This window comes from Molossus molossus, unplaced genomic scaffold, assembly GCF_014108415.1.
Source record: "Molossus molossus isolate mMolMol1 unplaced genomic scaffold, mMolMol1.p scaffold_m16_p_12, whole genome shotgun sequence".
NCBI lineage: Eukaryota > Metazoa > Chordata > Mammalia > Chiroptera > Molossidae > Molossus > Molossus molossus.
Window position 1 is genome coordinate 1,464,019 of NW_023425347.1, and position 23,660 is coordinate 1,487,678.

The window sequence follows — 23,660 nt, forward strand, 5'->3', positions numbered from 1 at the left end:
AAAGAAAATTAATTAGTAACTCAAAATCTCAGAAAACTCCAGGCCCAGATGGTTTTATTGGTGAGTTCTAGAAATCATTCCAGGGAAAAATAATTCTAATCTTACACAAATTTTTCCAGAAAACAAAGAGTGAAAAACTCCCCAAACTCATTTTAGAGGGCTAATACAACCTTGATTTAAAAGAAAAAATGTGTAAGAGGAAAATACAGGATGAAAACCTAACGTATAAACATAAGATGTACAAATACTAAAAGAGAAAAATAAAAATAAAGTACAGCATAGTATAAAAAGAATACCAAAGGGTATCTAAGATTACAGGTTAATTTACTAACAGAAAATCAGTTACTGTAATTCATCGTATTACAGATTAAAAACAGAAATTACAATCTCTACAGAACACAAATAAAATGTGATAATATATATTCATGATTAAAAAAAATAAAACTCTTGTAATATAGAGAAACTCCCTTATTCTAACTAAAAGAAAAAAAGAAAGTACAACATACGGCACTGAAAACAGAAAAGCGTTGCCCTTGGAGGCGGGGAGGCGAGGATGCCACCGTCTCTACTGACTCCCCCACGAAACACCGCAGGTCCCATCGAGCGCAGCCAGGCGTTAAAAATGAAAGAGGAGAATAAAGGCTACATCAGCCATGTTGGAGTAACTGGGACTGGACTTACCTCCCACTTCAAACAACTAGAAACTCGGACAAAATAGATGAACGAGGGTTTTCAGACAATGGACGACGGTCAGTAGAAACTGTGGTCACAGAGAAGGGCACTAAGTGAGGGGAGCTCTACCACACCCTCAGATCACTGCCTGGAGAGGTTTCCAGGGCACAGCACAGAAGAGGGAACAGAGCGGGGCAGCCCTGAGCAGAGGAGACAGAGAGGTCAGGGAGCGACGCAACTAGAACTTTCGGGCAAGCGCACGGGAAGGAGCTACACCACGGGTGCACTGCACACCTGGCGCGGGCCCCTGGCCTGAGCAAGCACCGACCTGCAGGTGCGTACCAGGTGAGGGACACTCACGACCATGGCCTTTTCCTGTATTCTGATAATGTGGCGGTTACAAATCTACACACTTGTCAAAGTGAATTGGATTGTACATGGAAAAAAATCAGTGCATTTTATTTTTTCGATGTAAATTATGCATCAATAAAACACTTAAAAAAAGAATTGGAAATATAAATGTCACTATTTGCAGATTATACTATTACATAGACAGAAAATCTAAACAATATTAGAGGTGAATTGTTGAAATTAGAGAATTTACAAAAGTTGCTGTATATAAAATCGATATTTCTATACAGTATTTCTATAGAAAATGAAATACTTTTAAAAGGTACCATGAGATCATCAAAAATGCCAAAGACCTAAGGACAAATGTCAGTAAAACAATGTAAGACCTCTAGCTAGAAAGTTATTTAAAACTTGACAAGATTCAAAGCGAGACGTGTCTGGCCTTCGCCTCTGCCACTCATTTGCCTCTTCCAAAATGTGCGCACGAATCATTTCTTGAAATTGAAAGCAGAACACACGCAAGTGCTGAAAGGGCTAATGTAAGTTACCTAAAGAGAGTCAACTACGCAAAATATTTTCTCTCTAAAGCAAACTTTAGAAAAGTAGGATATTAATTCTAATAATGAAAATACGTACATTTCAAAAGAAGAAAAAGAACAAAAGTTATTATTGCTTTATGCCAATCTATTTCCCTTTCTTAGTTTAAATTTCATACAGAATCTACAATCAGTCTTTATAGTAACATAGGGGAAATAATATCATATAAAATAGAAATTTCACTATCAAACCTTTCCTGTAATAGATAATAATGTGCCTGGCTAATGTGCTTAGAATTTCACACATAAAATTCACGCACCATGGATTTGGCCATTTATATTTGCCATTTTATATCTTATTGTTTTCCCCCCTCACATTAACAAGTCTTACCTGAAAATTAGTACAAATAACCTAAGATACACTAAATTGGCCTATCAGAAAATAAAACTATTTTTGCTGAAACAGACATTTTAATAATGTAATTCAAATTATTCTAAAGAAATTAAGTAACTAAATATAAAAACGCCAATTTGTTAGTGAGAACAAAATATTGCTTAATGATTAAAAAAAATAAAAATCTGGGAGGGTAGGTCTGGATTTCCATAGTAAAAAAATTAAACCATAGCTCATGTGGCAAGAATGCAAATGCCCTAAAGTAAGAAAAATTGTTTTATTACAAGAAAGCACGTACCTCTCCTCTTTGTTTATCTGGTCACCAAAGCCCACTGTATTCACGATGGTCAGTTTCAGCCGAACATTACTCTCCTGGAGCTCATAGGTCTGAGCTTTAAGTCTAACGTGTGAACAAAAATGGGAGGATTCCTGGTCTTCAAAATTAGTATTGAACAATGTATCAATCAGTGTTGATTTCCCGATTCCAGTCTCCCCTGAAAGAAAAAGGTGCATCCTCACAGGTGCCCAGAATGGGTGTGAAAAACAGAACTGTCAACTCTTAGAGTGGTTTCCAGGATCCCAAGTATTTCAGATATTTCAAAGGCTGAGTTGTCCATGAAAGCAATACCTGCTACGGGTGGTCCAGTTAAGTCATTAGCAGAATATAAAAAATGAGTATGTATGCTAAGTAACTCAGAACTCTGAAAAAAGTACTGAAATGTTTAAAGAACAAACAAAAACGTTAAAGCAGTACAGCTAAAAAGAAAAACACGCATCCTGGCCAGCATGCCTCAGATTGCTGAGCATGATCCCTGCACGCAGGCCAGGTTCCAGGCTCCATACCCAGCAGGGGGCATGCAGGAGGAGGCAACGGACTGATGTTTCTCTCTCCCCCTCTCTCCCTTCCTCTCTCTGAAATCAGTAAAAACATATTTTAAAAAATTAAAAGTAAAAATACTTACAGAACTTAAATAACTGACAAATATCTGTGATCATGACCTCAAACGGATAACACAAGCACACACAGCTCACAAGAACGAAGTGAGCACCAGGACCGGGAAAGAACAAGTCCGAGAAGAGGGCAGCCTTACCCACACAGAGAACATTGAAACAGAAGCCTTGCTGGATGGATCTGTTGACCAGCTGATCGGGCAAACTCTCAAAACCAACGTGGCCAGACATAGTTAAGGAACGAGGATTTTCTCTTTGCTGCTGAAGAAAAACAAAACAGCAACGATAAAATAAAAACTTTTACTAAAATAGGATACAAGCAAATTTGAAACAATAAATATATCAAAGAAACTAAAGATTTTATAATCATTATACCTCCCTAAGATACAACTAAGTCAATTTGTGAGAAATGTGTCGACCCTCATAACATGTATTTCTTCTCTTCATATAATAAGTACAGCACTATTTTTAACATTAAAATATTTGATTTCTAAAACAGGAAAATACCCAAGTAAACTATGGCATATTCTGGTAAAACAGAATGTTTAAAGTCATTAAGATGTTGTGATACATTTTTAATAACATTTTAATTTTTTTTGCCTTTGATCAGGTTTTATTGGAAATTAGCTGTCCAATGTCACAAAATAAACAAATACAGTCCATGTCTCTGGCTTCTTTCTTCTGTGGTGGTTTCTTTCTGTGGGTTTCTCCTCAGCTGCTGGTTTCCTGGTCGCTGCGGCTCATCCCACCAAAGGCTCCTTCTGCTCCATCACACGGGCGCCTTCCTCCCTCTGTCCCCCCCCCAGCCCTTCCCGCCTGGACCCCTCCCCCGGGCTGGCTTTGGGTACTGCTGCTGCGTGCCCCCCGCCCCCCCGCCCCGAGCGCCGGGGCTCGGCCTGACCAAGGTGTGCTCAGTGCACGGTCTCTGCACACGGGTTTGGCTTCGACATGACTCTCAGGTTTTTCATAGATTCTTCTCCAGGACTCCGAATCTTCTTGCGTGGTGCCCAGAGCACTCTCTGGACCCCTGGGCTCTGCCAGATTCTGCTCAGGTCTGCGCGGAGCAGCTCGTGCCCGGGCGGCTGTAGTCACTCCTGAGGGTGGCAGCCGCATGCCGGGGTACAGGCGTCTCACCCGCAGGCAGCGGCGTCTCACCTGCAGGCCGAGCGGCCTGCCTCACCAGTGAGTGTGGAAGCTCCGTGTGCTCACACATGGGTGGGAGGAGCTCCGGGGTGGGAGGAGCTCGGGGCGGAAGGAGCTCGGGGAGGGAGGAGCTCCGGGGTGGGAGGGGCTCGGGGCGGGAGGAGCTAGGAGAGGGAGGAGCTCCGGGGTGGGAGGAGCTCCAGGGTGGGAGGAGCTCCGGGTGAAAGGAGCTGGGGGAGGAGCTCCGGGATGGGAGGAGCTCGGGGGTGGGAGGGGCTCTGGGGAGGGAGGAGCTCCGGGGCGGGAGGAGCTCGGGGGTGGGAGGAGCTCCGGGGTGGGAGGAGCTAGGAGAGGGAGGAGCTCCGGGGTGGGAGGAGCTCGGGGCGGGAGGAGCTAGGAGAGGGAGGAGCTCCGGGGTGGGAGGAGCTCCGGAGTGGGGGGAGCTCCGGGGTGGGAGGAGCTCGGGGCGGGAGGAGCTCCGGGGTGGGAGGAGCTCCGGGGAGGGAGGAGCTCGGGGCGGGAGGAGCTAGGAGACGGAGGAGCTCCGGGGTGGGAGGAGCTCGGGGCGGGAGGAGCTAGGAGAGGGAGGAGCTCCGGGGCGGGAGGAGCTCGGGGCGGGAGGAGCTCGGGGCGGGAGGAGCTAGGAGAGGGAGGAGCTCCGGGGCAGTTGAGGTCCTGAGACACCGCTGTCCTGTGCAGATGCCAGGCCCCTGTGAGGCCAGGACGGCTGTCCATTTCCCCTGCCAGCTCTCACTCGCCCAGAGGCACAGACCGCTTGAGAAGCAAATCGGCCTCTTTGGTCTTCTTGTAGCTTCACCTGTATCTTCTACCAGCAAAGGAGTTTGGGAACCTCCTCAACAGGACCTTCAGGTGACAAGCACCGGGAAGGCCGAGGCAGCCAGGGCAGAGCCGGGGCACACCCCTGCCCTGCCGGTCCCTCCGCGATGCCCACGGCGCAGGTTCTGGCCGGTGAAAACACGTGGCCCCATGACACATACTTCCAAAGCACCCGGACAGACGATGAGCCCCTCCCTCAAACTCTGGGGCCTGCGGACAGCACCCGAGTACTCAGCGCTGGCGTGATGCCTGCCAGGTCCCGGAAGCACAGGTGTCACTGCTTCTGCGCAGGCGCCTGGGAGCCAGGCCCAGGGAGCCTGAACACCGCAGAGTGGTGTTCTGCAGGATGACTCCCCCCCTTCCACAGAACACTGATGTGCCAGTGGACAAGGGCACCCCCTGGCACGAAGAGGGGCTCCCTCATCTCCACCTGGTGGCTACCCCAGGAAAGGAAGATTTTAACTCTCACATTACAATGTGAAATGGAAAAGGTATAATACAGAGTTACCTACAGTTCCAGCACCCAGCAGTGGCAGGACAGCGTATATCACACTAACCTCCCTACTAATAATCATAATCAATAGTCAATAATCAGTTTTTTCAAGGTCCTGGAGTGCAGCCAAAGGCTGATGGACACCGTAGAGGAGACCCTCGAGAGAAGGAAACTGTAAGGGGAGACGACGGTTACTAGCATCTCCCGAGGGTCCTCCCGTCACTGCTGCACAAAGAAGACACAGCCCAAACTGAGGCGGCCACCGTGCTGGGCTGGCAGGCCAGCTGGAGACAAGGGCAAATCAGCTGAAAACTAGAGGACATTCCAGAAAGGACGGGTCCGAAGTCGGCAAGCACACTGCCCTCAGCCCTTGGCTGGCTGCTGAGCACGCGTCCAGGGGAAGGCAGAGTCCACAGGGGGAAGGAGTGGGGGAGCTGTGCAGAGCTCAGGGGCGCCGCCTGGAGCCTGGGTTTTACGTCTGTAACACCCGATAGTAGAATGTATGACGACGAGAGCAGGGAAGACAGAGAGGAAGTGGCAATGCACGTGTCATGCTTCCTGTTACACACAAACAACAATGCTGTCTGAGTGGTGTGTCAGTAAAGCTGCATCAACTACTATTTTAAAACATTTTAAATGCAGAGGTATAGCTAATAGGCCAGTAGGGAAGATAAAAATACTCTATTAATCCAAAGGAAGACAGGCTAAGGGAAAAAAATGAAAGAAAAAACCCAGAACACACAGCAAATTGGTAGACTTAAACTCGGCTATAACTACATTAAACATGAATGACCTAAACTAGCTCTACCCAAGGACTTCCTGTGATGATGGACATGTCCTGTCTCTGAGCTGGACAGCAGGTACCCACCAGTCACACACAGATTCTAAGCACCTGAAATGTAGCTAATATAACTGAGGAAGCGATTTTAAAATCTTATTTAATTATAACTAATTTAAACTTAAATAGACACATGTGGCCAGTTGCTACCATACTGGGCAGCGCAGGTCAAAACAGTTCAGATAGCCCTGGCCGGTCTGGCTCAGCGGTTAGAGCGTTGGCCTGCGGCCCAGAGAGACCCGGGTTCGGTTCCCGCTAAGGGCATGTACTTGGTTGCAGTTTGTCCCTGGCCCTAGTTGGTCGTGCGGGTGGCAGCCACTCGATGTGTTCCTTTCACGTCGATGTTTCTCTCTCTTTCTCTCTCCTTCCCACTCTATCTGAACAAAAAATGGAAAAATGTTCTCAGGTGAGGATAAAAAAAAAAAACAGTTCAGATAGAAGAAGGAAACCGTCCAATTGTCAACGTGGTAACTGAGACACTGATTCTAAATTTTATATGAAAATGTAGATTCAGAATAGTAAAAACAGTTCTGTAAAAGAACAAAACTGAAGGACATATACTGCTTACTCAAAGCTACAATCATCAGGTTGAGACATAAAAAGGGCTGAGGAGGTCCCGAGAAGCAGGTTTGAGGATGAAGGGACTCGAGTTCCCCTTGCTGCACAGGTGAAAAGAGCCACACAGCCAGGATCTAAGATGATACGGAGCCGAATTCTGCCAACAACCTGCGTCTGGAAGGGGACTCCAGGTGAGACCCGCCAGCCAACATCGAGTGGGACCCAGACACAGACGCCAGCTGTGCTGTGCCCGGCCTCTGACCTACAGAACTGCAAGCTAATGAATAGGTGCTGCTTTGGGCAACTCAGTGTGTGGCCATTAGTTACAGAGTAAGAGAAAACTAGTACACTGCGTTTTCTTTTGTGCCCTTTCAATCCCTTTAGTCATGTAAGCACATTATCTTTCAATCCCTTTAGTCATGTAAGCACATTATCTTTAAATTTACAGAGAGCTCGAGAAGAAACATGGTGCTCTCCAGTCACAGAAGCACTCAAGAAGATCGCAATACCACTTGTTATCTGGGAAGCATGTGGGAAGGTCTGGCTGTAGAATCCCTCCTGGCTCTAAAGCTACATAATTTTAATGTCATGAAAAGAAAAGAAGCTTTGGAAATATGGGGTTAGTCACCATAAATTATCTGAAGAGAGGCCAGAGAAATGAGAAGTAAAAATGACCGCTTGGTGGATTAGTCACTAAGAGACTACTTGTCACCGTGACAGTTGTTTGAGCAAAGCACCGTGTAAGAAGGCCTGTTGGGAGCAATTCAGGCCTGGCCAGTGCAGCTCTGTGGTTAGAGCGTGGGCTCGTAGACCAGAGTCACGGGTTCGATTCCAGTCAAGGGCACACACCTCAGTTGCGATTTGGTCCCCAGCCCTAGCCAGGGTCTTGCAGGAGGCAACCAATCAATGTGTCCCCCTCACATCGATGTCTCCCTCTCCCTCCATCGCCCTCCTTCTCTCTCTCTCTCTTTCTCCCCCACTCTATCTGAGGATTAATAGAAAAATATCCTCGGGTGAGAATTAAAAAAAAAAAAAAGAGTAATCCAAAGACTTCAAGGTGATAAAACAAAGGTAAAATATACTATTATTACCAATGAGAGAAAAAAATGGAAAGGATGGCAGTTGGCGATCTGATTGTGATTTATCAAAACCACAAGGACTCTTGCATGTGTGCAGAAAAAAGGGACAAGAAGAGACTTAACTGGAACACAGCTCAAGGAAATCATCTGATCTTACTGAATCACCCATGCTTGTATCTGCAATTTTCTTTTTAAAAAACTGACAACGCCTCTTTCACCAAGTTAAATTCCTCCTTCTTTTTAAATATAGATTTTAATATGAATTACTGAAACACATCCCTGCAACAGGGCACATTTCAGACCCTGGAGACATTACGGTCTGACCTCGCATTCAGGAGGGCATCTGACAGGGACACCCCGCAACTTCCTACACTTCCACACCCACCAAGTTCTGCAAGTACGCTCAGCAAAAGCAGTGCTAGTCTTCAGTTACAATCCTAATTTGCTTAACGTCAAGTAGGAGAAAGACTGGATATGCAACAATTATTCAATCCGTCATCAATTTTTAACTTGAATCAACATAGAAGTTAATCCACAGGCAAGGTAAGTACACGATAACTCCAAACAGGCATGCGGAAATCAGAGACGTCTGAAGCTCTCCGTGGATCTACTGCAAAGGTGTACTCACTCTCTGTTCATGGTCAAACACTTGGGATGACATACACGATTTTGCTGTCATGTGAGACGGGAAGAGCTGAAAAACAGTAGAAGGAAATATCGACATTACTCCCAAAAATCCTATACATATAATGTGTTTACATTAAGAAGAAGTTCTAATGTTGTCATTACTATCAAATTTGGACTAGTCATCTACAAAACTGACTCTCATGTTTGAAACTTTTCTTGCTAGACAGATTCTCTGCATAAGTAAATAATATATAATATTCAGCATATAATAAACATGAATGTGCTTATCCACACAAACACAAATAGTTAAAAAAACAGGGTATGTCAGCCCTGGCCGGTTTGGCTCAGCGGTTAGAGCGTCAGCCTGTGGTCCAGAGAGACCTGGGTTCGGTTCCTGCTAAGGGCACGTACCTCAGTTGGTTTGTCCACGGCCCTGGTTGGGTCGTGTGGGAGGCAACCACTCGATGGGTCCCTTTCACATCGATGTTTCTCTCTCGCTCTCTCTCTCCCTCCCACTCTATCTGAAAAAATATGGAAAAATGTCCTCGGTTGAGGATACAAAAACAGGGTATGTCCAATTACACAAAGGAAAACAAAGAACATCCCTTATATTTGAAAGACTTTAGGAGATTAAAAAAGGAAAATAAGCTATTTCACTTAAAAAATACTCCAGGAGCCAAGAGGCACTCACAATTCAGTACATTCTACTGCAGCAGGTCTGGGCAATGGATATGTTAATACTCCAATTTCAATACACAGTCGGCCCTCATTTATCACAGTTAGTCAGTCCCAGACTCTGTCGTGACAAACGGATTTCCGTGAGCAGGAGTCTTGACTTACACACAGTGGGCCCTCGTTTATCACAGTCAGTCCCAGACTCTGTCGTGACAAACGGATTTCCGTGAGCAGGAGTCTTGACTTACACACAGTGGGCCCTCGTTTATCACAGTCAGTCCCAGACTCTGTCGTGACAAAGGGATTTCCGTGAGCAGGAGTCTTGACTTACACACAGTGGGCCCTCGTTTATCACAGTTAGTCAGTCCCAGACTCTGTCGTGACAAACGGATTTCCGTGAGCAGGAGTCTTGACTTACACACAGTGGGCCCTTGTTTATCACAGTCAGTCCCAGACTCTGTCGTGACAAAGGGATTTCCGTGAGCAGGAGTCTTGACTTACACACAGTGGGCCCTGCACTTCCTGCTCCCACGTTCGCGGCTTCACTTCATTTGAAACAACAGCAACCGAGCGAAGCCGGGAACGTCGAAACGCAAAGTGGAGGGCCGACTGTAGCTGGGAAAGCAGGGATTTAAAAACGTGAACATGTCCCTTAGTTATCCAATTAAAATAGAAATAATTATCATTTATAAAACTATCATATGCCCATCACTATGCTAGCTTATTAAATACATCTTCTTACTTAAACCTCACAACACAGCTGAGCTGTAGATCCCACAGCCTGCGGGGAAACCGGGTTCAGAAGGGGTAAGGAAGGCCAGGAGGCCAGGTCTGACCGGACTGCGCAGCTGTTCCTTCTACTGTCCCAAGCTGTAAACCAGAACACAGCCAGCGTGCCTGCGGCAGTCAGGGACGGGGAGGAGGGATGAGCAGCGGTGTGAACCCCAGAGCAATGCTGCCTCAGAAGGCACCCAAGGTCCAGAGGGCACGCGTGCATTTCAAAAAGTAGTATTAATACGGACCTACTGAGAACACATGCCAACTGTGCAGATGAGAATACAGTGCACAGTAAGCTCCCCTCCTGCCTCTGATTCCCTAGCACCTCAGCAATTCTGCTCCCCGGAGACCACCAGTTTCTTGTGCCCCCTTCCAGGGATAGGCCACGTGTGCAGAAACACATGGGTATGCAGGTCTCCTTGGTTTATGGGAGAAGCCTACTGCTCTGTATTGTTCTTTTGATTTGTTTTGGAATTTTTTTTTGCTTAACCTATCCTAGAGACTGTTTCTCCAGCATAGCACTCCCTTCTGTATACTACAGCACATACAGATGTCCCATGTTCATGAAACAGCCCCTGGTCTTCAACTACAATGAACTCTGCTGCAGCGACGAAAAGGGGAACCTTAGCACTGCAGCAAGGGAGGGGTGTTTCTACGCCCCGTCCCTCCACCCACCCACCCCGACCCATGATCCCACACACACAGGTGCACTTCATGACTGGACATTACAGCATGCTAACAACACCTCTTCTGGTCCATACGGGCACTCTAAGCTCCGGAAGGCTGGCCTTGGTAAGTGATCACTGCACATACAGTGTTTCCAAGTCCTAAGTAGCCGACTGGACACACTGTTCCAACATGAAATGCCTCTGATCAGCTGGGAGATGCCACTGTACGTACACCTCCTGGCAGTTTCACAACTGAAAAAGTAAGAGCTATAGCCCAGCAGTGTGGCTCCGTGGACTGAGCATCCCCCCACGACTGAGAGGTCCCAGGTGGATTCCCAGTCAGGGCACAGGCCTGGATTGTGGGCTCGATCCCCAGTGGGGGGTGCCAATCGATGTTTCTCTCTCACATCAATGTTTCTATGGCTCCCTTCCTCTCTCTCTCAAAAATAAATAAAATTTTTTTTTTATCCCCACCTGAGGACATTTTTGCATTTATCTTCAGATAGAGCGGGAGGGAGAGAGAGGGGAAGAGAGAGAGAAACATCGATGTGAGAGAGACACACTGACTGGTTGCCACCCACACGACCCCAACCGAGGCCGAGGACAAACGTGCCCTTAGCAGGAACCGAACCCGGGACTCTCCGGTTCGCAGGCCGACACTCTAATCGCTGAGCCAAACCAGCCAGGGCATAAATAAAAACATTTTTAAAAATAATAAAAAGAAAAAGAAGTACCAATGATACAAAACACATCAAAATGGCTTGAAGTTTTATCTTTGTTTTTAACTATACAAATACGTCAGCTTACTCCCGCCAGCCAGCCCCGCCATGGTGAGAAGCCCCTTCACTTGTCACTGTGCGGGCCTAGGCGGACGCGTCCCTCTCCTACGCCAGGACAAGCGGTGACAGGGACCAGAAAGACCGTGGTCGTTATGGAGCTTTGGAGAGAGAGGTCACTCAAGGGTTCAAGGCCAGAGCAGTTTCTGGGAAGACAATGATATTGAACTGAGGCGGCATGTAAGGTAGAAAAAACCCTGAGCACCAGAAACAGGCAAAATTTCCTGTCTGGAGAAAGTGCACAGTGGTTACGAAGTCAGGGAAGAACAAAGGGTTCACTGGTCTGCTGCAAAGTCATCGGTGAGGCTGAAAACAGATGAGGGCCACTAAGATCAGCATCTGATCGAGAGGTCTGAAGCGCCCATGTAGAGCCTGACTCGTGGCAAAGGCAGAAAAGTGCCACAGAAAGTATCTTTTTAGGAGCCTTGTTCAGAGCCTGCACTGAACTGAGAGCAGAACCTTCGCGCCGAGTCACCGCCTCGTGTGACAGTATTGCTCACAGCAGTGAGGGAGGTCAGGTGCCACCCACCCGACTACCTGGACACTACCATCTCCACTTCTAACCTGGAACTTGACCTACAATTAAACTTTTAAAAAATCATAGTGAGAAAGTAGTCAGTTTTTAATATGATGGACAACATATGACTAGATTTTTGTGAAATGCTGCCCAGTGAGCAGTTTAGTTGGTAAGTAAAATCTGCTTAGAAAATAGTTAAGATTGGTTTTGTACTCACTTTCTAGTAAACTTTAACTAATAGAATCTGGGTTACATTTCTGTCATTCACATAAGTGCATATCAAATATCTGCTTTTGTTTATTCATTTCCTGTGTTTCTGAACACTTTCCAAAAAGCCTCCTTCTCTGTGGATAAATGTTTTGACCAGGAAGTAAGAATGAGTCACATGAAGCATTATAGATCGTTTCTAATATTTTCCACTGCTATCACTTTACTAGGCAAATTTCCAAAACAACTTTTAGAATGAAAACAGTTTCTAATAAGTGAACAGGACATTACTGAAGATAAAATAACAAGGGGACAAGCGATGACCCAGGCCCTCCAGTGGTGAGCCCTGAATTAAAAACACCTCCGGGAAGGGGAATCCCATCTGCTCCATCCCTGACCACCTACTTAATACGTGCAAATCATCACCCGGGCCCTGGGGTCTTGAGAGGAGTAAGACACAGCCCTTGATCTTAAGAACTCACCTCAGAGGAATACAGCTCATGGCAGGCAACCATAACCTCATCGCAAAGCACAAGGAAGACGTGCAAAATCACTATACTGCACTTGACTACACAGCCACACAAGTTTGCTTTTTCTGTATTTTAAGTACATACACATATACACACACACACAGAGAAATACACATGGAGAGCATGGGCAATACTACAGAGGTGGCCCAGCATCTGTCCCGGGGCCTCTGGGGGACATGCAGAAGAGGGTATTTTCCTATTGGCCAATCACGGGAAAACACTGGTGATCCCTCCACAGTAGGACCCTTGCCCTACTTGGAAACTCTCCTTAGAGACTGCCTTATAGCCTCTCTAGGTGTAACAGAATTGGGGGAACAGAATTCTGACTTGAATTTAAAAATATCTTCATTTTAACTTCACTTTCCCACAATTTTTATCTTTATAAAGTTAAAGAAATAGAACTAAAATTTTGCACTGTCCCTCGGTGTTTCTTGGAGACTTTTAAGACCAAATAATAATAATAATAATAATCCGGGCCTAGTTAATGGGTTTTGAGAGGGCAGAATTCTTTGGCTTAAAATATAATTTAGAAGATTATACAGATTCATTGTTTAAAGTCACTTTCTTAAAACTTCAGGTTAAGGAAACTTTAAAATAAAGTACATACTGTTGATCTAATATTTTCCTAAAAATAAGTAGTAATATTACCTTATTTAAATTACTCAAAGAACAATTCTAGAAGTAGATGGTAATCAGAACCCAGGAAAAACATAATTCAGTGGAAATCAGTAATACCTGGTAGGTAATAGGGCCCCGTGTCCACGCTGGCCCTGTGTGCACACTGGCCCCATGTGTACGCTGGCCCCGTGAGCATGCTGGCCCCGTATGCACACTGGACCCATGTGCACGCTGACCTCATGAGCACGCTGGCCCCGTGTGCGCGCTGGCCCCGTGTGCGCGCTGGCCCCGTGTGCGCGCTGGCCCCGTGAGCGCGCTGGCCCCGTGAGCTCGCTGGCCCCGTGTGCACGCTGGCCCCGTGTGCACGCTGGCCCCTTGTGCACGCTGGCCCCGTGAGCTCGCTGGCCCCGTGAGCTCGCTGACCCCGTGTGCACGCTGGCCCCGTGTGCACGCTGGCCCCTTGTGCACGCTGGCCCCGTGAGCTCGCTGGCCCCGTGAGCTCGCTGACCCCGTGAGCATGCTGGCCCCGTGTGCGCGCTGGCTCCGTGTGCGCGCTGGCCCCGTGAGCGCGCTGGCCCCGTGAGCTCGCTGGCCCCGTGAGCTCGCTGGCCCCGTGTGCACGCTGGCCCCTTGTGCACGCTGGCCCCGTGAGCTCGCTGGCCCCGTGAGCTCGCTGACCCCGTGTGCACGCTGGCCCCGTGTGCGCGCTGGCCCCGTGAGCTCGCTGACCCCGTGAGCTCGCTGGCCCTGTGAGCTCGCTGGCTCCATGTGCACACTGGCCCCGTGTGCGCGCTGGCCCCGTGTGCGCGCTGGCCCCGTGTGCACGCTGGCCCCGTGAGCTCGCTGGCCCCGTGAGCTCGCTGGCCCCGTGAGCTCGCTGGCCCCGTGAGCACTCTGGCCCCGTGAGCACTCTGGCCCCGTGAACTCGCTGGCTCCATGTGCACACTGGCCCCGTGAGCTCACTGGCCCCGTGAGCACTCTGGCCCCGTGAGCACTCTGGCCCCGTGAGCTCGCTGGCTCCGTGTGCACAATGGCCCCGTGAGCTCACTGGCCCCGTGAGCACTCTGGCCCCGTGAACTCGCTGGCTCCATGTGCACACTGGCCCCGTGAGCTCACTGGCCCCGTGAGCACTCTGGCCCCGTGAGCTCGCTGGCTCCGTGTGCACAATGGCCCCGTGAGCATGCTGGCCCCATGTGCACGCTGGCCCCGTGAGCACACTGGCCCCGTGAGCATGCTGGCCCCGTGAGCTCGCTGGCTCCGTGTGCACGCTGGCCCCGTGAGCATGCTGGCCCCGTGAGCATGCTGGCCCCGTGAGCTCGCTGGCTCCGTGTGCACGCTGGCCCCGTGAGCATGCTGGCCCTGTGTACACACCAGCCTGCTCTCCCCCGGGACAGTCTCCGTCTAGGGCAGCTCAGGGTAGTCCAAGTCCCACCAATAGATCAATTTTACCATTATCTCCAATAAATACAAAATGCTACCTAAAAAGTCTAATATTAAGCCTCAAAATACCAACACAACAAAATTCTTGATAGTTGTTCATGTAAGAGTTAGCAGTTTCAACGTAACAAAAGCTTACAGTATTACATGGTTGCTTAAAATACAAATGCCAGCATATTTTGAAATTACTTTCCCCCCTTAATTAGAAAATTAGTATTTCATGTTTATTCTATATAAAAAATACCATTTCGCCCTGGGCGGTTTGGCTCAGCGGTTTGAGCGTTGGCCTGTGGTCCAGAGAGACCCGGGTTCGGTTCCCGCTAAGGGCATGTACCTCGGTTGCAGTTTGACCCCGGCCCTGATTGGATCGTGCGGGTGGCAGCCACTTGATGTGTCCCTTTCATGTCGATGTTTCTCTCTCTCTTCCTCTCTCTCCCTCCCACTCTATTTGAACAAAAAATGGAAAAATGTCCTCGGGTGAGGATTAAAAAAAAAAAAAATACCGTTTCTAATTGTGTCACTTTAATAACACCGCAATCAGTGTCCTTCTTGTAGCAGCCCCAGAGGTCCTCCATCCCAGCAAGAGCCTGGCCTTTGGCTCTGGGGGCGCAGTCGGCTGACAGCCCCCAGCTGCAGGGTCTGCACACACACTCCTCCCGGCAGCCCTGGCCCTCGCCCTCCTGCCCTAAGCAGAACCAAAAAGCAGTCACAGCTCTCCACCAGGTTGGCCCCGACTCACCCACATGCAGGCCTCTGAGCTCTGCCCAGTCCTGCTCCCTCTCAGAGCCTTCAAACTGCACCAAGGCCCAAGCGGTTCCTCCACTCCTGTCCCGCCCCTCTCTCTCACAGGCTTACCTGTCCTCCCCACATCCCACCCTGTCCCGCCCCTGTCTCTCACAGCCTTACCTGTCCTCCCCACATCCCACCCTGTCCCGCCCCTCTCTCTCACAGCCTTACCTGTCCTCCCCACATCCCACCCTGTCCCGCCCCTGTCTCTCACAGCCTTACCTGTCCTCCCCACATCCCACCCTGTCTCAACACTCCTCACCCCTCAGCACCTGAGGGAACATGCCTGTGCCAGCATCGACTCTTCTGCATACCTGCTAAGTTCCTCATCATAACTTCCCAGAATGTAATTCACAAACATATTGCCAAAATGCCCCTCAAAAAGGCTCGACCTACTTACTTTCCCAGACTCAGCATATTAAAAAAGGCATTCACATTTAATTATTTAGTCATTAAAAAGGGTATTAATAATTTTTAAGTGTCCATGTGGTGTTCTGAACCTTTTATTTCAGGTTACTGGCCTGAAAAGCATATGGTACGTCTTCCTACATGACCAGTTCCTGTTGTCCCCACATCCCCAGCAGGGTATTCCTTTTCTGTTTCTCTACGAGCTGCTGGACAGAACTCTAAGGTTGCCATGTGTGTTGCAAATGTCTTTTCCTGCCCTGGTCAGTTTGGCTCAGCGGTTAGAGCGTCGGCCTGCGGTTCGGAGAGACCCGGGTTCGGTTCCCGCTAAGGGCATGTGCCTCGGTTGCGGTTTGTCTCCGGCCCTGGTTGGGTCGTGAGGGTGGTAGCCACTCGATGTGTCCCTTTCATGTCAATGTTTCTCTCTCTCTTTCTCTTCCTCTCTCTCCCTCCCACTCTATCTGAACAAAAAATGGAAAAATGTCCTCAGGTGAGGATTTAAAAAAAAAGTCTTTTACTGATTTGTCACTGATCTTTTCAATTTTCATAGCATTCAATCTATCAATCTTTTCCTTTATGGTTTCTTCCTTAAATGTACAGCTTAGAAAATCTTTCTACACCCCGACGTTTAAAAAAATGCACCTAAATGTTTTCCAAGTTGTTTTATGATTTCATGTCTTACACACACGTGCTTAATTTAAACCTTCTAAAAATGACATTCCAGTAATGTGTGAGCAAAGGAAATCTGGCTTTCCCTAACGCTGTTAGCCTGCTGCACCGAGAGACAACAAAGTGGCCCTGACCAGCTGGCTCAGAGGCTGGGGCATCGCCCACAGACTGAAGGGTCTTGGGTCTGATCCCCCGTCAGGGGACGTACCTGGGCTGCAGGTCCCATCCTGCCCCAGATGGGGTCCTGTGGGAGGCAACCAATGGATGTGTCTCTCTCACATCGATGTTTCTTTCTCCCTCTCCCTCCCTTCCATTCTATCTAAAAATCAATGGGAAAATATCCTCAGGTAACAAAAAAACCAAAACTAAACTGCGAACTGTACTCAAACATCCTGAGTCGCGGTTATGGAAAGGAATCTCTGAAGGGAAAAACCAGAACCCACGAATGGAGGAGAGGCTGATTTGCCAGCACAGAGACATTACTGAAGGACCAGAACTGTGTCACAGCGAGGACTGGGCTGCCTCGGGAAGCGCCTGGCTGCTGGCCACCGTCATCAGCAACTAGGCACCGAGCGCTCGCTCCTGCCCGGGTGGGGCCAACACGTGCCTGCACCGGCTCCTGCGGCCAGACGCTCCGACAGCACCTCTGACCAGCAACGCCAAAAGCACGCGCTGTGACGGAGCAGGACGAATGAGTCACGGAAAGGACACGGGCAGACTCGGAGGATGGGGAAGGGTAACGAACGGCACTTCTCGGAACAAAGTCTCCAGGCTTGCTGACGTGGGAAGGAGCAGGCGAGAATTCCTGGGAGAGAGCATGTTCCTGCAGACCCGGACACAGAGGCCAAGCTTTCAGAGAAGTGATTGGTTTGGCCCAGTCAAAGCGAATGGGACAGGAGCTGAAGACAGGGAGGCAGATGGACTCATGAAAAGGTCAGGAAATCGACAAGGAGCATTTGGGGGTAAAAGTACTGAGGAATGAGTGTGAAGTCTGTCAATACACACTGCTTCTCATGTATTCTACAAATGCACACATTTACTGGAGGCCTCACACTCTCGGGATAGGGTAACACCCAGCCTTGAGGACCAGGGGGTCAAAGCCCTTGCGATGTCACCAAGTGCAGGCGCGCAGGGGAAGACGCGGACGGGGACAGGGCGGGGACGGGGACAGGGCGCGCAGGGGAAGACAGGGACGGGGGCAGGGCGCGCAGGGGAAGACAGGGACGGGGACAGGGCGCGCAGGGGAAGACAGGGACGGGGCAGGGCGCGCAGGGGAAGACAGGGACGGGGACAGGGCGCGCAGGGGAAGACAGGGACGGGGGCAGGGCGCGCAGGGGAAGACGCGGATGGGACAGGGCGTGCGGGCGAAGACAGGGACGGGGACAGGGCGTGCACGGGAAGACACGGACAGGGACAGGACGCAGCAGCGGGCATCGTGAACGCCACCTGCTCAGAGGAAGTGCTGCTACCACGAAAAGGCCTGAGCTGAGACTGGGGAACTGGGAGCCCTCCTGGCGGGCGAGGGGACCAGGAGACAGGGAGCCGGGTCCGGTGCAGGAAGCCAGCGCGCACTCCGCATGAAGGGGCAGCGCACTCATTCCTGCGCGGCCCCAGGAGGCAGGGCGAGGAGCCGGGCAGAGGATGCGAGGCGGGCGCAGGCCAGGGGCTGGCATCCGCCCTGCCGCAGAGTGGGCACGGGCGCTTCCACTGCCTGAAACCAGAGCGCCTGGATGGCGGTGACAGAGCAGCGGAAACGGAGATAAAGAGCACAGGTCTGATGCGGTTCTGGAAATACTGAGCTTAAGGGGACTGTGAGCACCTGAGATCCCTCCCGGAGTGTCCGCCTCACCACCGGACCCTTGTCACGTGGTAACTAATCTGCAGCAGGTGTACGTGATCATGGAACAGACCCAGCGGTGATCCCATCACTCCTGAGCTCCGGGCTCCGCAGACCCGGGAGCACAGCACGCCGGCCGCCCTGGCCGCCAGGCCGCTCCTCAGGCTGCAGGGAGGTAACTGCCTTACTGGGGGCGGCCGCGGCGGACAGGTCTCTGCTTCCAGCAGTGAGAACAGCCCAGCGGCAGGGCTGGGTCCGGGCCACAACGGGCGTGCGGGGGCCGCCCACTGATGATGTTTCAGCAACGTTTCTCACTCTTTCCCTCGCCCTTCCTCTCTCTCGAAAAATCAATAAAACACGTTTTTTTCTTTTTAAGTGAGAATATATGTCAGATAAATTTCCAGTTTTATTTTCTGTGAGATCAATCTTCGAAGGAAGAAAAAAGTTGCATATATTAAGAGCCTATATAAAATATTGACTATGGAGTACTTTACTACAAGGATTAGAAGCAATAATGATAAAAATAAAGATAAATGATATAACGTGCTATTAAGTGACAAAAGAATATAAGACCACTGACAGCATGGTTACAAGTAAAATTATTTATGCATATACGGGAGCACATGCAAAGTCTGATTCTTGGGGGAGTAGAATAAAGATTTCCTTTTCCTCTTTATACTAATTAATGCTATCACTTACATAAATGCAACAAACTAAAGTAGAGAAAGAACGTATCTTTCTCAAAAATCTATAAAAATGCACTTTTCAATGAACTGAGTGCCTGCTATGTTCCAGGAGCCGTCCCAGGCACGGGGATGTGTAACGGGCGAGAATCCCTGCCTCATGGAACTTCAGTGGGGTGGGTCGGGGCAAGACAGGCAAAAATCCAAGTCAAGCATACGCTATGTATTCGAGAATGACAGATGCAATGGTAAAGCGCAAGGAGGACAGCAAATGTGGAGACGGAGGGGTGCCGGTGCCCTTGAAGGAGGTGGCAAGGGAAAGCCTACAGGAAAACAGCCCGAGGGGGAGAGGCGCAGAGCTGGTGAAGAGGAGGCCGCAGGAAGGAACCGGGGCAGAGGTCCGGGGGCAGGTGCGCCCTGTGGCTGGGGAACAGCGAAGGGGCCGAGCAGCTGGAACGGGGCGGGAGAGGCCGCGGCCGGAGAACCGCAGCGCCAGGCCATGCTGGGTTCTTGTTCTCACTGTAAGGGTTTGGCTTCCATGGTTTTGTGCACAAGGTTAGGACGTGAAAGTAGACGAGAACAGCAAAGCAGACACAAGGCTAGTTAGGAGACTGCTGCATTAATCTAGCCCCGGAAAGACACGCGGCAGAAGGCTAGTGGTGGGAAAGGTAAGGTGTGGTCAGGCTCATCTGCCTCGAAGGTAGAACCAACAGAACTTGCTGAAGGCTCAAGGTGGGATGTGAGGAGACAGATGGTTCCAACATTTCTGGTTTGAGCAATGAGGAGGGGAGTCTCCGTTCCGGAACTGGGAAGTGTGGGGAGGAGGGCTAGAGCCGGTTAAACAGAGATGCCTATCGGACACCGAGGAGAAGGTACTGGTATGCAGCTGGATAGCCGAGTTGAGAGCGCTGTCTGGACTGAGGAAAACAATTCTGAAGTCACCGATACATGGCTAGTACTTCAGGCGGTGGGATGAGGTGAAATCCCCTAGGGGTTGAAGGTGTTAAAAAAGAGGGGGGTCACAGACCTGAGCCCTGGGGGCACCAACATTTAAAGGTTGGGGATCCAGAGCAACCCAGCCAGATGGCTGAGAGGGGGGACGAAATCCAGAAAAGGAGGTCTGGAAGATGGGTAAGAGACGGCTCTTAGGGAGACCCCGCGTGGCTCCTTTCAGAACACAGTGGCACTGCCTAACTGCCAGCCAGCCCAGGGCTCCCAAAGCTGAGAATGTTTGCCATTTGGCTCTTTAAATGTTTGCTAACCCTTGACCTAGAAGAACGCGAGGGTGAATGAGGAAGGAAAATGCAGCCTCAGGAGTTCGGTCCTCTGGCTGTTCAAGTCAAACCCAGCATGTTTCTTCCACCACATTCAGCTGTGAAGGTGTAAGAGGGGCGTCCTGGGCAGTTTAATTTGGGGGGGGGGTTGGGGGGTGCCAGTGAGAATGAAAAAGCAAGAAAGGAAACAGATGTGCAAGAGAATAATTATACATATTATAAGGGTGGATTTAAAGCTGGAAAAAAGGAATAGAGGGCATGAACAATATGAGGGAGAGGAGAAAGCTAACAGGCTCAACAGATGAGATCCAAGAACCGCAGGCCCTGGAGTTACCCAGGGGAGGAGATGGCAAGGCAGGAGGTGTGGTCAGAGGGGAAAGCCTGAAATCGAGACCAGGAGGGGTTGCAGTGAACAAGGTCGAGGTATAAACTATGAGGAGAGGCTAAAGCAGGACAGAGAACACGACAGCTTGGGAGAGGAGGTCAGAATCTGAAAGGCAGGGTATGGAAAGGATCGTCTGTGTGGATACTGAAATCACACAGAATCACGACAGGGCTGATGTCAGGGAGTCAGAGAGCCAGCAGCAACAGTCAAGCTGAGGGGAAGGTGGGGTTCAGAGGCAACTCTGAACAAAGGAAGGTGGTGAGCCTAAGGTCTGATGGCTAAGTCAGAGTCTAAACTGGAACACTTCGGGAGAGAGGAGGATCAGAAGTGGCAATGAGAAGTCAAGGTGTCAACAACCAGGGCTCCAAGAAAGAGCTGTGAGATCCAGAGGGGAGGGGTAGATTTTTCAACAAGGTGCATGTAATTCGGTGGAGAAAGGACACTTTTAAATGATGCTGGAACTAGACTCCCACACACAAAATCAATGTAACTCGATCCATACCTTCATACCTTGCACCATATACAAAAATTAGCTCAAAATGAATCATGGACCTAATTAAAGAAAAGGTATAAAAAAGTCTTTGTGACCTATGTTAAGGAAAGGTTTCTTAGCTATAACACCAAAAACATAATCCATAAAGAAAAAAGTGATAAATTGAACCTAACAAACTAAAAAACTTCTGCTCTTCAAAGCACACTGTTAAGAGAATTAAAAAAAACCCAAGACATATAGGTACTTGGATAAAACAATGGTAAATCATTTATCTCCTAAAGGATTTATATATATTTAAAGTTATATAATTCAATGATAACTAAACAATAACTCAATTTAAAAATTAGGAAAAGATTTGAGCAGACACTTCACCAAGGCTATAAGGATGGCAAATAAGCACATGACAAGATGCTCAATAGTAATAATCATTAGATAAATGAAAAATAAATCATGAGATATCGCTACATATGCATCAGAATTACTTTTAAAAAACTGACAATACTGGCAAGGATGCAGACAATGGGAGCTCTCAGTCACTACTGCTGGGAATGCAAATTGGAACAAACATTTGCAAAAGAGTTTGGCAGTTTCTTAAGTTAAACTCGGCAATCCTACTCTTACATATCAACTCAAGTGAAATGAAAACATATTCACATACAAACCTGCATGTGAATGTACACAGTTAACTTTACTCAAAACTCTTAAAAACTGCTAACAGCACAAATGGTCTTCGACTGCAGAATGGATGAATAAAACCTGTGGCACATCCATACAATGGAATACTAGTCAGCGATGAAAAGGAACATGCAGCAACATGGAGGAATCTCAAGAGCACCACACGTAGCTAATGGAGCCAGCTCCAAGGCTATAATAATTCCACACCTATGAAATTCTGCTCCAGGCAAAACAACAGGAACACAAAACTGATCAGTAGTTATCAGAGATCAGGAGGAGGACTACAAAGAGGTACAAAGGAATTTGGGGAGGGGGTGTGATGGAACTGTTCTACATGTTTGCAGTTGTGGTTATACAACTGCATACATTCACCACACCTTAGGAAAGTTTATACTAAAAAAGAGTAAATTTCACGGTACATAAATTATACCACATTAAAAAAAGGTTAGTTCATAAAGATATAACAAAATTTTCTAAGTAAGCCCTGGCCAATTTGGCTCAGCAGCTGGAGCATTGGAGAGAGTCCCGGGTTCGGTTACCGCTAGGGGCACGTACCAAAAAAAAAAAAAAAAATTCTAAGTAAAAGTAAGCAATCAATACATGGTAAAGTAGTCACTGACAGAAACTTGGACTATCTGAGGATAAACAAAATGATTAAGACAATATATGTACTATTTTGTAAACAGCAATAAAAAAGAAAATATACAGCAAAATATACAAATGCAAAATGAGGTTAAAATATTTTCTCCAGTTGTTCAAATTATAATTCAGTATTAGATTCTCTTGGCCCTTGCTAGATGGAAACTGTAAATTATAATTCTTTTCTATACAACAGAATCTCTGTTACTATATGACAAGCAGCCTATCTTCTCCCAAAACAGAGTCTCCTAGAATTATCTCGGCGACCCATGTCACAACAGAAAGGAGAACATGACGTCGGTATAGATGTATGGCGTATGAGGCTGTTAGAGTTAACAGCCTGCCGGCCAATGGATGCAAGCTGCTGTCTAAGCACCTGCCAAAGCCACGCTCGAGGGCCTGGGGCAAGGAGGGGCAATGACAATATGAACACAAGAGACGGTTTGTTCGACGAAGTTTGAGAAAGATAATTCTCACCCCTGCTCCCAAAATGGAGCCAGTCCTCAGCTCGGGGGATTGGGAGGATGTATGTAATGATGCAAACACTGCAATCCATGCCACAGTGACTGCACTTAGCATTTGGTGGCATTCAATTCCCCAGTGCATGCATTCAAAGCAGCAAAGAACAAATCCATATAAAACTATATCTTGAATACTTTAATCTTTGTAAAAATCTATAGAGATTACTAGATCACTAAAACAGTAAACATATGTCCAAAGAAATTAAAAATGCATACTAAAGTTCCCTTTAGTTTTAAATATATATAAAGAAAAATTTAAAGCTATTTTTTCATGATTGCTAAATACAAGTGAAAGGCATCTCATGCTGTTGTTATTATTATTGGTTAACCCTTACCCGAGGATATTTTTCCACTGTTTCTTAGAGAAAGTAGAAGGAAGGGGGGAAGCGAGAGAAAGAGAGAGAAACAACAATGTGAGATTGGTTGCCTCCCAAAGGACCCTGACTGGAGCTGGAGATCAAACCTGCAACGCAGGTACATGCCCTTGGCTGGAATCAAACCCACAACCAATGCCCTAGCCACTGAGCCAAACCAGCCAGGGCTCTCGTG

The 23,660-nt window shown here is 48.3% G+C and overlaps 1 protein-coding gene across 2 annotated transcripts in view; it reads right to left on the minus strand.

The window, feature by feature from the left end:
- Positions 1 to 23,660, minus strand: part of SEPTIN10 (septin 10) — a 59,183-nt gene that overhangs the window by 25,000 nt on the left and 10,523 nt on the right. The window contains exons 2-4 of one of the 2 annotated variants that reach the window (XM_036255658.1): positions 8,481 to 8,546; positions 3,045 to 3,162; positions 2,252 to 2,447 (exon numbers count right to left, since the gene is read on the minus strand). In XM_036255658.1, the coding sequence (XP_036111551.1) occupies positions 2,252 to 2,447; positions 3,045 to 3,162; positions 8,481 to 8,546 (380 nt within the window). Of the gene's footprint in view, positions 1 to 2,251; positions 2,448 to 3,044; positions 3,166 to 8,480; positions 8,547 to 23,660 lie in introns of both variants that reach the window. The other variant, XM_036255657.1, reaches the window with a different exon arrangement.